The sequence below is a fragment of the Tursiops truncatus genome, chromosome 14 (genome assembly GCF_011762595.2).
Source record: "Tursiops truncatus isolate mTurTru1 chromosome 14, mTurTru1.mat.Y, whole genome shotgun sequence".
NCBI classification, from domain to species: domain Eukaryota; kingdom Metazoa; phylum Chordata; class Mammalia; order Artiodactyla; family Delphinidae; genus Tursiops; species Tursiops truncatus.
This window is the reverse complement of record NC_047047.1, coordinates 51,126,200-51,139,896: the sequence shown is the minus strand read 5'-3', so window position 1 is coordinate 51,139,896 and position 13,697 is coordinate 51,126,200. Positions and strand designations below refer to the sequence as shown.

The 13,697-nt window shown below is 50.1% G+C and overlaps 2 protein-coding genes across 4 annotated transcripts in view; both read left to right on the top strand.

Annotated features, from left to right (window-relative positions):
* The window catches only part of PRKCE (protein kinase C epsilon), a 683,788-nt gene extending 678,428 nt beyond the window's left edge, over positions 1 to 5,360 (top strand). For both annotated transcript variants that reach the window (XR_012325843.1, XR_012325842.1), the window contains one exon: positions 5,334 to 5,360. The gene's annotated coding sequence lies outside the window, so the exon portion shown is untranslated. The remainder of the gene's footprint in view (positions 1 to 5,333) is intronic.
* Positions 1 to 13,697, top strand: part of EPAS1 (endothelial PAS domain protein 1) — an 88,906-nt gene that overhangs the window by 44,035 nt on the left and 31,174 nt on the right. Inside the window, exon 2 of one of the 2 annotated variants that reach the window (XM_033838589.2) lies at positions 5,334 to 5,524. The exons of the other annotated variant lie outside the window; for it this stretch is intronic. Within the exon in view, the coding sequence (XP_033694480.1) occupies positions 5,334 to 5,524 (191 nt within the window). The remainder of the gene's footprint in view (positions 1 to 5,333; positions 5,525 to 13,697) is intronic. 2 annotated transcript variants of the gene reach the window in all.

The following is a 13,697-nucleotide window of genomic DNA, read 5'->3' as shown; positions in this document are numbered from 1 at the left end:
CGTCACCCTTCTCGTCTTCCCGTAGTGTACATGGACATCCAGTTGGTGGGAAGGTATCTAACACAGCCTGGTCCATGTTGAAGGTAGACAATAAATAGCAGTTTCCTTGCTGCCAGGGGAGAACCTTTGATCTTGGACCCAGAAGAACTAGGTTTGAGACAATGTCTTTTAGCAAGTCACTCTACCTCTCGAAATCTCCACTTCTTCATCTATTAAATGGGGATAGGAGTTTCTCTCTCTCAGGCGTTTTGTGAGGCTCACATGAGATAAAGTGTAAAAAATGGGCTTTCCGCACCCCTCGGACACTGTACAGTATTGCCACTTGTCCTTCTAGGATCAGCTGGACTCCTGCCTCACTGGGTAGCCTGCCCTGACCTTGTTGCTGACATCAGCTTGTTTCTTATCTTAACCACCTATTGTGCTTATTGCCTGTGTTTATTTCTCTGGTTCATGGGCATGTTTCAACTTGTTGGCTCCCCAAACAGACTGCGTACTCCTCGAGAACAAGGAATGTGCACCTCCACAAGGTCCGGAACGGAGCTCAGTAAACACTTCTGGGTCCACGCGAGACACAGTCAGCCAGGGCCACATTCATGTGGTGTGTTCCGTATACCATGTTATTGTGCAGGAACCCCCTGTGGTCTCAGGAGGACCACCAAGAAAGACAGGAGCAGGGACTTTGTAGAAAGAGCAACTGGAATAAGAAATACATTTCTGAGTCTTTTCTGATGATCCGGAAAACTTAAATAAAATATCTTTTTACAAAAAACCCAGAGAATTCTAATATGCCATGTCTAGAATTATCATTAAAAAAAAAATCCTGGTCTATTGCAGTGAATTCTAACACCCATCTAGGGAGAGAAAATAAGGCACAATGAAGCCTCATTGACCTAAGAAGGGTCAGCTGCATGACCCAACAAACTAATCAAAATCAGCCTGACCGACAAATACACCTGCAGCCCTGAGACAGCATTGACTTGGCAATGAGCAGCTGTAGGGCCAAAGTCTGACCGTGACTAATGCTCAGATTAGCCTGGCAGTGGGATCATTACTATCTGTCTTGAGGGTTTCATTGGTGGAGAGCTTTCTAGTACTTCCAACCCTTCTACCCTCATCTCGTTTGATCTTGACAAAGAAGACACGAGCTGGCTCCCATTTCAGAGATGAGGCAGTCAGGGCACCGAGAATGCATTTTCTTGTTCAACATCAGATAGCTAGATAGTGTATGGCCAGCACGTTAAAACACCAGTCCTCCTAACTTCCCGTCCCCTGATCTGTTGGCTTGAGAGGCCCAACCTGGGGTAGATGGGGTGAGGAAGTCAACTGGGTGCATCAGCTAGGCCAAGGCAGGTCTCACCTTTACACTTAGCATTAATTATTCTTGTTCTTCCGTGTTGCTAATTCAATATGGCAGCATTACACATGTTTGTCTGTTCTTCCCAGAGTCAACGTTAGACAGATATCTCTGGGCTGTGTCAAGGTTAACTAGATAATCCAATTAAAGTCATGCTGGTCCCAGAGCACAACTGCAAAAACAAAGTAGCTCAAGTGGAGCTCAGACTTTTAAACCCAGAGACTGCATGTGATTCTCAACCTTTCTTTTTCTAAACGTTAAGATGTTGCTGTTTCTTTATTTCTTGCTAAAGCCACTACCTCCAACTGTTAAGCAGTAGAAAGAGTATGTATTGGCCTGAGAAGAGATGGCTTCTAGCCCTAGCTCTACCGCTAATTAGCAGAACTGCCCTAAGTAAGTAACTTAACCTGGTCGAGCCTCAGTTTCCAGATCTGTGAAATGGGGACAACAGCAGTGCCTGCCTTGCCCATCTCATATGCAGGGGGTGAGGATGGAATTAGACAGGGAGCACCCACATGTCTCAGGACATCTAAGTGTCTGCCCACTGACTGTACAGGGAGCACCCACATGTCTCAGGACATCTAAGTGTCTGCCCACTGACTGTACAGGGAGCACCCACATGTCTCAGGACATCTAAGTGTCTGCTCACTGACTGTACACCCTCCAAGAGCTTATGTAGGCACTTGCTTTGTGACCTTGAGAAGTTACGGATGATGTCTGAGCCTCAGTTCCCAAGTGTGTAAATACGCTCACAATACCTACCATAATTGTGTTAAGAGGATTATAATGAGGTAATACATGGAAGGTTCTCAGTGCAGCACCCGACACAAAAGTGGGTGTCAATAAACATTTGTGTGGCCAAGGGAATGTAGTAGGAGCCAAATCTCAAAGGCCATTGGCAGACAGAGCACCGACTCCAGACGGCCTTTTCCTTCCCTGGCTCTTCCTCCCTGTCTGCTCTTCCACTTCAAAGAAGGGGCAATGGCAAAGGGAAGCGCTGTGCATGCAGACACTGATGTAAATGTCACATCGATGTAAATGTGCTGGTATCTCTTTCACCCAGGAGGCCTTCTCTAGAGACCCCTAATGGCTGGTCGTGTGTTGATGATGCTTCTGTTGGGGAGCACGACGGTTGTACTGGAGAGTGGAATCCAGTGTCCTAAAGACGCTGGCTCTCATGACACGCAGGTGTGATGGGTACAGTTGTAGCATCCTGTCCCCTTCCCACCCTCCCTTCCTGGGCCAGGATGCGTGCAAACCTCCAACAACTGTTTTCGCTCCACAATCAGAGGTCGGGATTAAAATGCAAATGAGGGGGACTAGTATACAAACTGCCACTACAGGCTGGAGGAAGAGCAGGGTGATCCTAAGGGCAGGTTCTGAAGGCGTGGGGTGCAGGGACGAGAGTTCTGAGAGCTGGAAGTCAGGGGCAGAGGAGGAAACGTGCATTGGGTGAAGGAAACAGAAAAGGGAGATAGGACAAGAAAAGCAATTTCACTCGTTTCACAATTTTTCTGAAGGTTCTTCCTGACCATTAACAGCTGTTGGAGTTTCCTCCTGCAGTCTGAGTCTATGGGGCTTGATCCATCCAAGGAGCTGGTTGTTTTGTTTTTCTAAAATGAAGCATGTGGTAAAGTCAAAACAGTGCCTCTGCCCCACATCTTGGCGGTTTGAGAGGCGGCGTGTCAACATTCCGGGAATCCCAAAATACTGAATTTTCAGTCCAGATAACAGGCTGTACAGCCAAACAAAAGGAGAAGCAGCCCCTGATTTTGGAAGTCTCAGGAGAGAGGATAGACAGAGCAAGCTGGAGCCGGTTGGGTGAGGCCTTGAGAGCCGTGAACTGCATTGGACACCTTTTTAAAAAAATAAAGACAAACTTGTTTATTAAACAAGAAATACAGGTGTTTTTTTTTTTTATAGAAACATAAGAAAATACAGAGAAGCACTAAGAAAAAAATTCCTCCTAACCTCACTGACCTGACACTGTAACATTTTTGAGCCTAGGGAGGCAAGACATCATTGATGGAGAGGAGCCTGGATTCCGGGGCCCAGCTGCCCGGTGCAAAGCCCCACTTCCCCATTTACCTGCGCAGAGGCTGCAGGTGACTTACAGCAGTCTCCCCTTATCCACAGCTTCACTTTCTATGGTTTCAGTTCCCCACAGTCAACCCCAGTCTGAATATATTAAATGGAAAATTCTAGAAATAGGCAATTCATAGGTTTTAAGTCTCATGCCATTCTGAATAACATGATGAAGTGTCCCACCATCCCATTCAGGACATGAATCATCCCTTTGTCCAGCCTATTTGTGCTATATACGCTACCTGCCCATTAAGTATAGGAAAAAACATAGTACAGGTAGGGTTCGGTAGTATCTACGGGGTCAGGCAATCCACTGGGAGGCTTGGAATGAGTCCCCCGTGGATAAAGGGGGACGACTGTACTTAGTCTCTAGGGACCTGTTTCCTCATCTGTAAATTAGGGGTAATAATAACTACTTCCAAGGGTAGTTGTGAGAATTAAAGAAGCCAGTGCAGTAGTGCTTAAGACAGTCCCTGGAACATAGTAAGTACCATATACGTGATAGCTGTAAGAATAACAGTTATTAGTATAGGAAGTGTTATGTATAATACATTGCCATGAAAATAGGATTATACTGTACTCTTTTGTAACATTTTTACTCTCACGATGATCTTTTCATGAATATATTTGTTATTGATATTAGCTAAAATTGACTGCTTGCCATTGGGATAGGCCTGGCACTAAAGACTTTACAGAAGTTGGGGGCTTCCCTGGCGGCACAGTGGTTAAGAATCCGCCTGCCAACGCGGGGGGCATGGCCTCGAGCCCTGGTCTGGGAAGATCCCACATGCCGCGGTGTAACTAAACCCATGCACCACAACTACTGAGCCTGTGCTCTAGAGCCCGCAAGCCACAACTGCTGAGCCTGCGTGCCACAACTACTGAAGCCCACGCACCTAGAGCCCGTGCTCCACCAACGAGAGAAGCCACCGCGATGAGAAGTCCGTGCAACGCAACGAAGAGTAGCCCCCGCTCGCCGCAACTAGAGAAAGCCCGTGAACAGCAACGAAGACCCAACGCAGCCAAAAATAAAATAAATGAAAAATAAATAAATTTATATTAAAAAAAGATTTTACAGAAGTTATCATATTCAATCCTCACATTAACTCTGTGGGGCAAGTACTGTATTACCACTTTACAGATGAGAAAACTGAGGCTAATCAGGTTAAACAATATAAACGTACAGAGCTGGTGAGTGGCCCTCTGTCCTGCAAGGAGAAGGAAAATGAGGCCTGCTGGTAGCCTGTGCTGGCAGGATTAAAGAGGAATCGTGTTTGTGCTCAGTCCTTTTTAACCCTCAGCAGGTGTGCACGTCGGGACATCAGACTGACGGGTGTCTGGCTGACCGTTCTTGGGCTTTAGTGGCATTTTCGATTTTTACGGTGGAAATCACTCTCTGATACGAGATGGGATCTAAGGTCCCGTACTGGGCTTCATTGTCTCTGAGAGCATTTTATCCAGAAGCAGATCTTCATCTTGTTCTCCAGAGGCTTTGACAGCCATCTGGGCCACTGGCCACAGCTTCCTCACCCTTCCCTCTCCGTCCCTGGGCACTCACCTCAGTCCCCAGATAGCCCTGGACCAGGTCCCAGGCATTGCCAGTGGATTGATTCAATCAGCAAGGCTTTGTTCAAACCCCACCCACGTGAAGCCCTGTTGTGGACTCCATGGCGCGCAGGAGGGGAAGGCGGCCGAGAAGACACGAGACGCGTGAAGGCAGAACTGACAGTACAGAGCTGACTCTCTGCAGCTCAGGTGACTGGCGTGAGCCCGCGTCAGCTCATCGCGAGGGTCCGGCCGTGCCGTGGGTGGGGAGTCCCGGGGATGTCGTGACCAGGGGTGTGATGGGATGACAAGTGACGTGCTAGAGACTAACCCCTGCCTCTCGATGTAGGAGTAGCTCGGAGAGGAGGAAGGAGAAGTCCCGAGATGCTGCCAGGTGCCGGCGGAGCAAGGAGACGGAGGTCTTCTACGAGCTGGCCCACGAGCTGCCCCTGCCTCACAGCGTGAGCTCCCACCTGGACAAGGCCTCCATCATGCGGCTGGCCATCAGCTTCCTGCGTACACACAAGCTCCTGTCCTCAGGTGAGGCTGCGGGCCCCCGGGCTCCTTCCCCACGTGCCCTCGCACACAGGAGGTGCCACTGGGCCAGAGTTGGAAGGCCACTGGCACAGAGGGAAGGTCTTCCTCCCCAGGAACGCGCACTCTGCAGACCTCCCACCCATAGAAACGCCGTCATTGGCTCTTCGTTCTCTTTCGTTGAACATCTTTCCAGCAGTGGCCTTTGCAGTGAGTACAGCCACGGGCTGAAGAGCAAGGGCAGGACCAGGGGAGTGCTTGGAAGCTGAGGGGACAGAGAGGGCTGCGAGGGTGAGGGCAGCTTTTGCTGGCTTCCAGTTCCCGCGCTCTGGCTGTCAGACCCACACTCCAGTCGAGGGTGAGTGAATCCTCAGGAAGCATCTTAGTGCTTATCCGCGGCCACTTTCTCCAGAGCGGAGGTGCGCCCATAGGACCTTTCCCTCTTACTAGTCAGGATGCCAGGCAAAGTATGCAGTGTCTCTGCTCTTAGTTTCCTCATCTGTTAAAAGGGGTTAAAATACTTACTGCATGGGGTGTCTTTAAGCATTAACTGAGAGAAAGTCTGTAAAGCACCAGACCCAGCCACGCTACTCACCGGGGAGCCCCTGACAGGTAACAGTCTCCCCTCAGAACCAACTAATTCTCACCTCCCCTGAGAATCTCTGCAAGTCTCAAGTTCACAAAACTTCTTTTATCCCCTTAGAGCTCACCTTCTTCAAAATACCATTTCCCGTTAGTCCTGACCAGAAAGAGGTGGCCTGGGGATTCTGCCAGTGTCAGGTCTGATGCGACAGGCCCTTCTAGTCTGCCAGTTTCTTAACAAAACCAGGCAGCGGGCAGTGCCCCTCCGCACCCCACCTGGCTGTGGCACTGCAGGTGGCAGCATCCAAGGTGGTGAGTGGAGGAGGAGAGGCAAGGGAAGGTCCTCTCGTGCTGGCTTTTCAGTGTTCCCGAGTGAGCCGCGTGCCTTGGAGTGGGGTTGACTCTGCCATCCTGTTATGAAGTGGCTATTCTGGGAAAGAAACCCAGAGCAGAGGGAATCTAGTGTGAGGCGGGGAGGCCAGACCGGCATGTGCTATTCCGGGCCCTGGAGCACAGGAAGGATATGGGGGGAAGACTTTCAGAAAGTAGGACAACAGCTCAGTGGATCCAAGGGTTGGAGGGCTAACCCTGGACTGCAAATCTAAGAGTCTCGAGAAAGAGCAGACGGGAGGGCGAGAACCCAGGGCAGAGACTGGCTCTATAAATACTTTGAAAGAAACAGGGCAAGGCAATGGCAGACTTGTCACCCTAGATGCTACAGGAAGAGGGAACTATGGACTGAAGTATAAGAAAGGCTTGGACATGCCATCGCAGGACACGTGTGTACTTTTCTCCTTTAAAGAAGTTCGTCCTCCAGGACAGGTGAGGGCAGTGTCCGGTAGTGTTGGAATCATCTTTACATCTGCACAGAGTAGGGAGTGGAGGACTTAATGACTAAACGGAGACCCCTTCCCCACACCCAGAAGCATCTCAACTTCCCTGTTACAATGCTTGGGATTCCCCTCTTAGACACCGATTTCTTTGGGTTTGTCGCTGCTTCCTTCCACCACCACCCCCGCTGTTCCTCCACCAGCAGGGAGCCCCGAAAGGAGTAACACATTAATCCTGGGACATCTCTCTGATTGAATTTGGACTTGTAGGATGTTTCTCCTCATTTCACAGATGATGAAAAGTGAGGCACAGCAAAGTTAAGGTTGCTCCAAGTCACACATTTAGCGCCTGGAGTTCCAGTCCTTTTGAATCCATGGGAAGAGAGACATGGAGGGCAGGAGCATTCTGCAAACCTGGCCAGGCGGAGATGTCCATGAGGGCTGAGGACTGGGGGAAGGGGAGGGTTCTCCCCTGGAGGAGGAACCAAAGTTAAACAGGCACCAGGGACTGGCCCTGAGCATTGGGGTCTGCAGGAGGTCCTCACACACTCAGTGACTGTTTCTACCCTTGCTCTTGGTGCACGGCCTTGGTTTCCGAGCTCTCCCATGCATAACCGTCCCCCTCAGTGGTTCAGGGTTGGCTTGGACAGGACACATATTGGAGGCTCTGAGCACATCTGCCTGCACGTGTGCTGGCGTGAACCCCCTGTGTGCCAGATATGCCCAGGGAGATAGGACCAGAGTGGCCACAGCGAGACATCAACACATCCCCTCCCAGGGCGGTTGCAAGTGTGGAAGCAAAGTGCCTGTGCTCTGGCTGGGCTTGGCCCTGGACTGACCAGAGCCCTCAGCGTGTCAGCTCTGGTCCTCTCAGTCCCGAGGAAAGAAATTACAGAAAAGGATAAAAAGTGTCCACATTTGGCCATCTGGTCTGGGTGTCCTTGAAGGAGCAGTTCTCATAAAACATGCATCACCTGGGGGAGGAGGAGGTGGATGGCTTTCTGTGCCTTCTCTTCCAGGCCACTGCCACACATTCTTTAGACCAATTGTTGTTATCGTTTTTAGGAATTGTATGCGAGACAGGATCTTGTTCTTTTTAAATCACATTTTGCTTCTTTAAAACATGCAATGCAGCGAAAAGGAGTACAGGATTTGTGGACAGTTGGACCTGCCCTGGAACCTCAGTCGGGCTGCCTTCCTTCTCTGCAGCCTTGTGAAAACCTCTTGACTACCTTTGAGCTTTACTTTCTCATCCGCACAAAGAGGATACCAGTACTTACCGTGGACATTGGATATGAAAGCCCTTTTCCTCTTGCCTGCCACATATGGGCTCTCAGTAAGTTATAGCTTAAGAGATAAAACTTACTATGAACAAGCAAATTGATTTATAATAAGAGTAGTCTTCTGGGAAAAATGATGTAAATGAAAACCCAGTGTAAACCCTTACTGTCCTCTTACCACCTTCTAGCAATTTCTAGCAAAATGCAGAGTTGCCAAGCTTTCCCAAGTCAAAACAAACCACAGATCCATTATTGAAGCATTTCTAACAAAGGTGAGCGCCGATGTTGGCTCACTTTATGATAGGAAATAGCTGGTTGCATACTTCAGAGTTCAAAAGGCTAAAAAAGACCAGGTTTTGCTTTAGAAAAGTTTCTTCTTTACTTAGTAACACGTTTCCCTTTGATTTTCACAGTAGGCTGTTCTGTGTGGGAATGTTGGAGAGGAAACCTCAATGCTGAGAAATTCAGGCTGGGAGTCTGGGCGGCCGATTGAGATTTGTATCACAGGAAGCAAACTGAAACAATAGCTTTATGATATTAGCTTCCACGCTGGGCCGAGAACAGAACACACTCTGACGGGAACATCAGTGGAAATACCACTTGATTGTCTTAAATCCTCTTTCAAGAGGAGCTCCGCAAACTGTAACCAGATGAGGTTCACTCCTGCATTCAGAGAGCCTTAAACAGTGGTAGCTATGCAGAGCTGGCTTTTCACTATAAAATTGATTTTTGGCTTCCCCCATACTCATAGGAGGTAAAATCAAATTCATTTTACATGAGAGCTAGAGGTCAGTGTGCAGCAAGCTTTCTAAGACAAATGTCAGGTTTATTATTAATTCACTGGCATTTGCTTAGTGAAGACATCAGTCTTAACAAGAGATTATGATTTCCTCGTCTCTAGACTACTAAAGGAAAGACACTAAAATGTGGGACAAGTGATTTTAGTTTTTTGCCGTGACCTTTTCATGCAGGAGAGAGTGAGACCAGAGGGAAAATTGTGGAGGCAGATATGGTTTCTGGTGCCCTCTTAGGTCCCCCCATTCGGACTTCTTTTCCCAGGCTTTCACCTCTACTTTTTTGTTTTTTTCCTGTCTCACCCCCTTGCCCCACTCACCTTCCAAACCAAGGCCTTTTTCTGTCCTGTTTGGTGAAGAGCTGAGAGGCTGATTCATGCCAGAATGTTAATGGCTGAGAGCAGCTAATCGTACAATCTCTTCTAGAGATGCTTTGTTCAGATCATTCCCTTAACTTAAACCAAAAAACTCTGGTCAGTCAGCAGGTATGTACTGACCCCAGCCCAGCACAACATCTTATGAAGGGTAACACAGAGAAGTGAGATAGGATAGTAAGTTATGCACAGAATAAAGGAATGAATTTCTAATGGTGGACTTTCAAAGCCCTTTGGGAGGCCTGCAAGGTCAGATAAAACACAGTGCCTTCTGCCAAAGATGTGAGGGTAGCCCAAGCCTACTACCAGGCAATGGTGGAGTTTAAAGGTGGGGCTAATGACCCAGTAAGTGATTCGAAAATAGTTTCCTCGGGCTTCCCTGGTGGCGCAGTGGTTGAGAGTCCGCCTGCCGATGCAGGGGACGCGGGTTCGTGCCCCGGTCTGGGAAGATCCCACATGCCGCGGAGCGGCTGGGCCCGCGTGCCATGGCCGCTGAGCCTGCGCGTCCGGAGCCTGTGCTCCGCAGCGGGAGAGGCCACGACAGTGAGAGGCCCGCGTACCGCAAAAAAAAAAAAAAAAAAAAAATAGTTTCCTCATGGCTTGACTGGGTCTGCTTTTGCAGTCAGCACACCAGGGCTGGGTGTAGTTGTGGGTCTGTGGGCCGGAGGGAAGAATTGGTGTAAAAGGAAAGCCCTTTCGTTGATAACTACCCGGTGACACATCTGCACAGCACATCTGCGCCAGGAGGATCACATCAGGGTGGTTTGAAGACCAGTCAAAACACTCCTGGGACTTCCCAGACTAGGAACAGAGGTAAAATAACCCTGGTGGAATAAAAATGCACCCTGACCAGCAGCCCTGGGACGATCTGGTCCCAGAGGCCCGGTCAGGAGCGTTTGCCCTGCCACCTGCCCGCTCGCCCCAGACGCCCAGCTCCTGCTGCCCCTCGGGTCCCGTCCCCCCTCCACCCCCCGCGTGGTGCTGCCTGAAGGAAATGCGCGGTGCTCCGGAAAAAGTGCTCCGAAACCTCAGCCCGCGCATATCCTGGCTGTGGGGAGTCATCAAAGCCTGTTTACCGGGGCTATTTTTAGCATTAAAGAACCGTGTTGTGCTCCTGGGCCCAGCATGCTGCATCTCTGCGGAGGGCCTCTGATCTGCATGAGCCACCTCTCTGCTTTGGGGTCAGACCCTGAAGGGCCCTGGGAAGCAAGTAACTGAGACCTGGAGCCCGAGGCAATTTAAGGACCCTGCCGAGGGTTTGTGGAGCGCCTACCGTGGGTTCCTCTTTATTCGGCACCGGCGGTCTCTTCTGGATTGTTGCGCAGCCTTACGGTGGTTCATCTTTCTCGTCCCCACCAGTCTGTGGATTCCTTGAGGGAAAGGATGCTCTTACACCCGACTTTCCCCAGGACAGGCCTGAGCATCTAGTAAGCGTCACTTGTTGACAGATGACCTGACTGCTTCGTGCCCAGCGTGGGGCAGACGTGTAGCAGGAGCGCAGTAACTGCGTAGTGAATGAGGGAATTTTCTGTGTGCTTAGCACTGAGTCAGAGATCAATGATCCCATCAGAAGATGTGATGCTCCCGAGAAAGGGCAGAGGAGAAGGCAGAGCCGTCTTCAGCCGGATGATGTGCCTGAGCCTCCGGCCCCTCGGGTGAAGGGCTGCATCCGGCCCCGCAGTTTCCACCCTCAGCTCCAAGCTGACAGCACGCTGGCCAGGTTCCTTCCGAAGCCCCCAGGAGTATAGGCAGGTGCTGCGGCAGCAAAGCCTCCCACAGACGAAAGAGGCCTTGCTGTCCCAGGGTTCCTGGGGGCCGGCCTGCTGGCTTCCTGGCCCCCCAGCCCTGGTGGCTTCGGTTCCAAGATGTTCTGTTTCCATTCGTGGGCCCTGTGCACCCCTCTCCCTCCCTCCTGGAGGCCAGCTGGCCAGCTGCTACAGCCAATTTCGCCACCTCCTGGAAGCAAGTGTACTGGGCACGGATGGAAACCAGTTTGACTGTGTCGGAACTGTTAAAAAACAGGAAATTTTAAGCAGAACTATTTCCTCTGGGCCTAGTTAACCCAAATAGGGTTGTCTTGGGATTACTCCAGATTTTGAAGTCAGTGTTGCCACTGAGATCAAAGACATTGAAGAGAAGAAAATCTCAATAGGCCAGAAATCACAGGGCTGGCCTCTGCTGTCTGGAGAAGGTGCTCACCTCTCTGGTGTGATTTTTAACAGTGCTGAAAACCTCTCCTCACCCATCCCCCAAATAGGTCACCACCTGCCAAACTTGGTTTTCCCGGCATTAGGGTTGCTCGTAGGACCTTGAGTTAAGGCAGTGATTCTCCACCTGTGGTCTTAGGGCCACCAGCATCCACATCACATGAGAACTTGTTAGAAAAGCACATTCTCAGCCCCCAGCCTGAGACCTACCGACTCAGGAACTCTGGGCAGGGGGCACATCCAGGGTGGCTCCATGACTCTGTGTGACCTGTGCGGTCCCGCACAGGAGGGCCCTGGGCATGGTTTAATGTTTCAACAAGAGGCCCCACATTCTTACTTTGCCCTGGGCTTGGAAATCCTTGTTTTAGCAAGTTTTCTTGGTGGTTCCGGTGCACGCTCCAATTTGAAAGCACTGAGTCAAGTCATGGTCTCTCCTGCAGCCCTTGTTTAAATATAGGTGTTAACCCAGAGCACGAACGTTGGCCAAGGCACCACCCACACCTGGAACTTTGGTTCACTATCATCAGTTCAGTTAACCAGTTAGATGGCAGGCGCCCGAAGCAGGGATCAAGTGTGGGTATGTGTGTGGTAAAAAGGCCATTCCCAGACAGTCTCCCCTCCCATAGGCTAGCCACCTGAATCAGGTTATGAAGAGGAAAGAATGTCCCTCATTCCGTTCTACCATTTTAGCAAAACAGGGAAGTCACTAGGCTAGTACTCACTCTGTATGGCCCAACTCTTGGCTCTAAAGGCTCGCCTGTCCCTGGGCAGCATGAGTGACCTCGGCACATTCACCGACCCTGTGTCCTGAAGGTGGATGGTCCACAGTGGTGCCACTGGGGCCCCTTGGTAGGAACATCTTCTAATTTGGATTTGTTCTTCTTGAGAAATAACAGCATATGGCCCAGAGCTTAAATTTAGGAGCTCAAGGGAAAAGAGAAAAGAGAACCAAATAAATCCAGTGCCCTTCCAGAAAGGCCGTTGAACCTCATTTCACAGCGTCCATGTGTCCCTTGCCACGTGGCCCATAAATGCATTGCATTTTACATTCCCTAGAGCAGTCTCCGCTTGAAAGACTCCTTTTTTTTAGTTAAGCGAATGTTAACGTTTGTAAGTGACAAATTATTCTCTCATCCTCTTGTTCTGTAAATTAAGGGAGGCATACTGGGCTTGATGTTTGTACTGGATGAATACAAATTTTTATAAGTGAATGTATATTTGGAGTTAAATAATGAGCTAGGAGAAGCAGGGCTGAAATAAAGTCTGTGGTCTGAGCCATAACAGCCAAGGGTCTGGGGCCTGAGAGCTGTATTTGCTGGGACAAGAGCTGAGTCTGCCTTTTGCACACAGCAGAGGTATACTTCATAGGCCAGGGTTCCTCAAAGCGCTTGGCTGGGGAGTGGACGCCTTCCCAGGTTGCCCCTAGCAACCACCTCTGCAGCCTGCCACCAGCACAGCAGCAGCCGCTGCCTCACGTGGCTTCACACCTCTGGTCCTCACTCCAAACCGCCTTGCATGCCACTGCCAGATGAATCTCCCCAAAGCCGTGGTCTGAGATGCCACTGCTCCAGGCCACTGGACCCACGTCGTGAGGCCAGTCGATAAGTCTGGGAAATGGACCCTCCTCTCCAGCCAGGTGGACCTGTTCTCCGTCCCTGGAGGGAGGTTTCTCCAGGCTCTGCCACCTCCATGCTTTCCAGCGTCGGCCCAACCCACTAGGCCCAGAAAGCCCTCCTTTCATTTCACAGAGTGAGATCCCTGTTTTTCACGCGTGTCTTCAAATGCCCTTCTTTAAACAGTTGTCTCTGACCATCCCAAAGCGACCCCCTCTTCCTATGAACCCTTCAGCACTTACTGTCTGTATGCCTCTTGGGTGCCCACTTCTGTCAACCTGAAGTTTTTACTTAATTTGTGTCTCTGTGTGCCACGCAGCCCCCGTCCAGGTTTTGAGCAATCTGAAGGCGGTGACAGTGTCATAGAGGGGCAGAAGGGAGAGAGAATCATGATAGTTGGTACGTTTTAGGCATTTTACATACGTATTTAATCCTTACAACTCAAAGAGATGGGAACTATTATCTCTATTTAGCTGATGAGGAGACTAATATTCAAAAA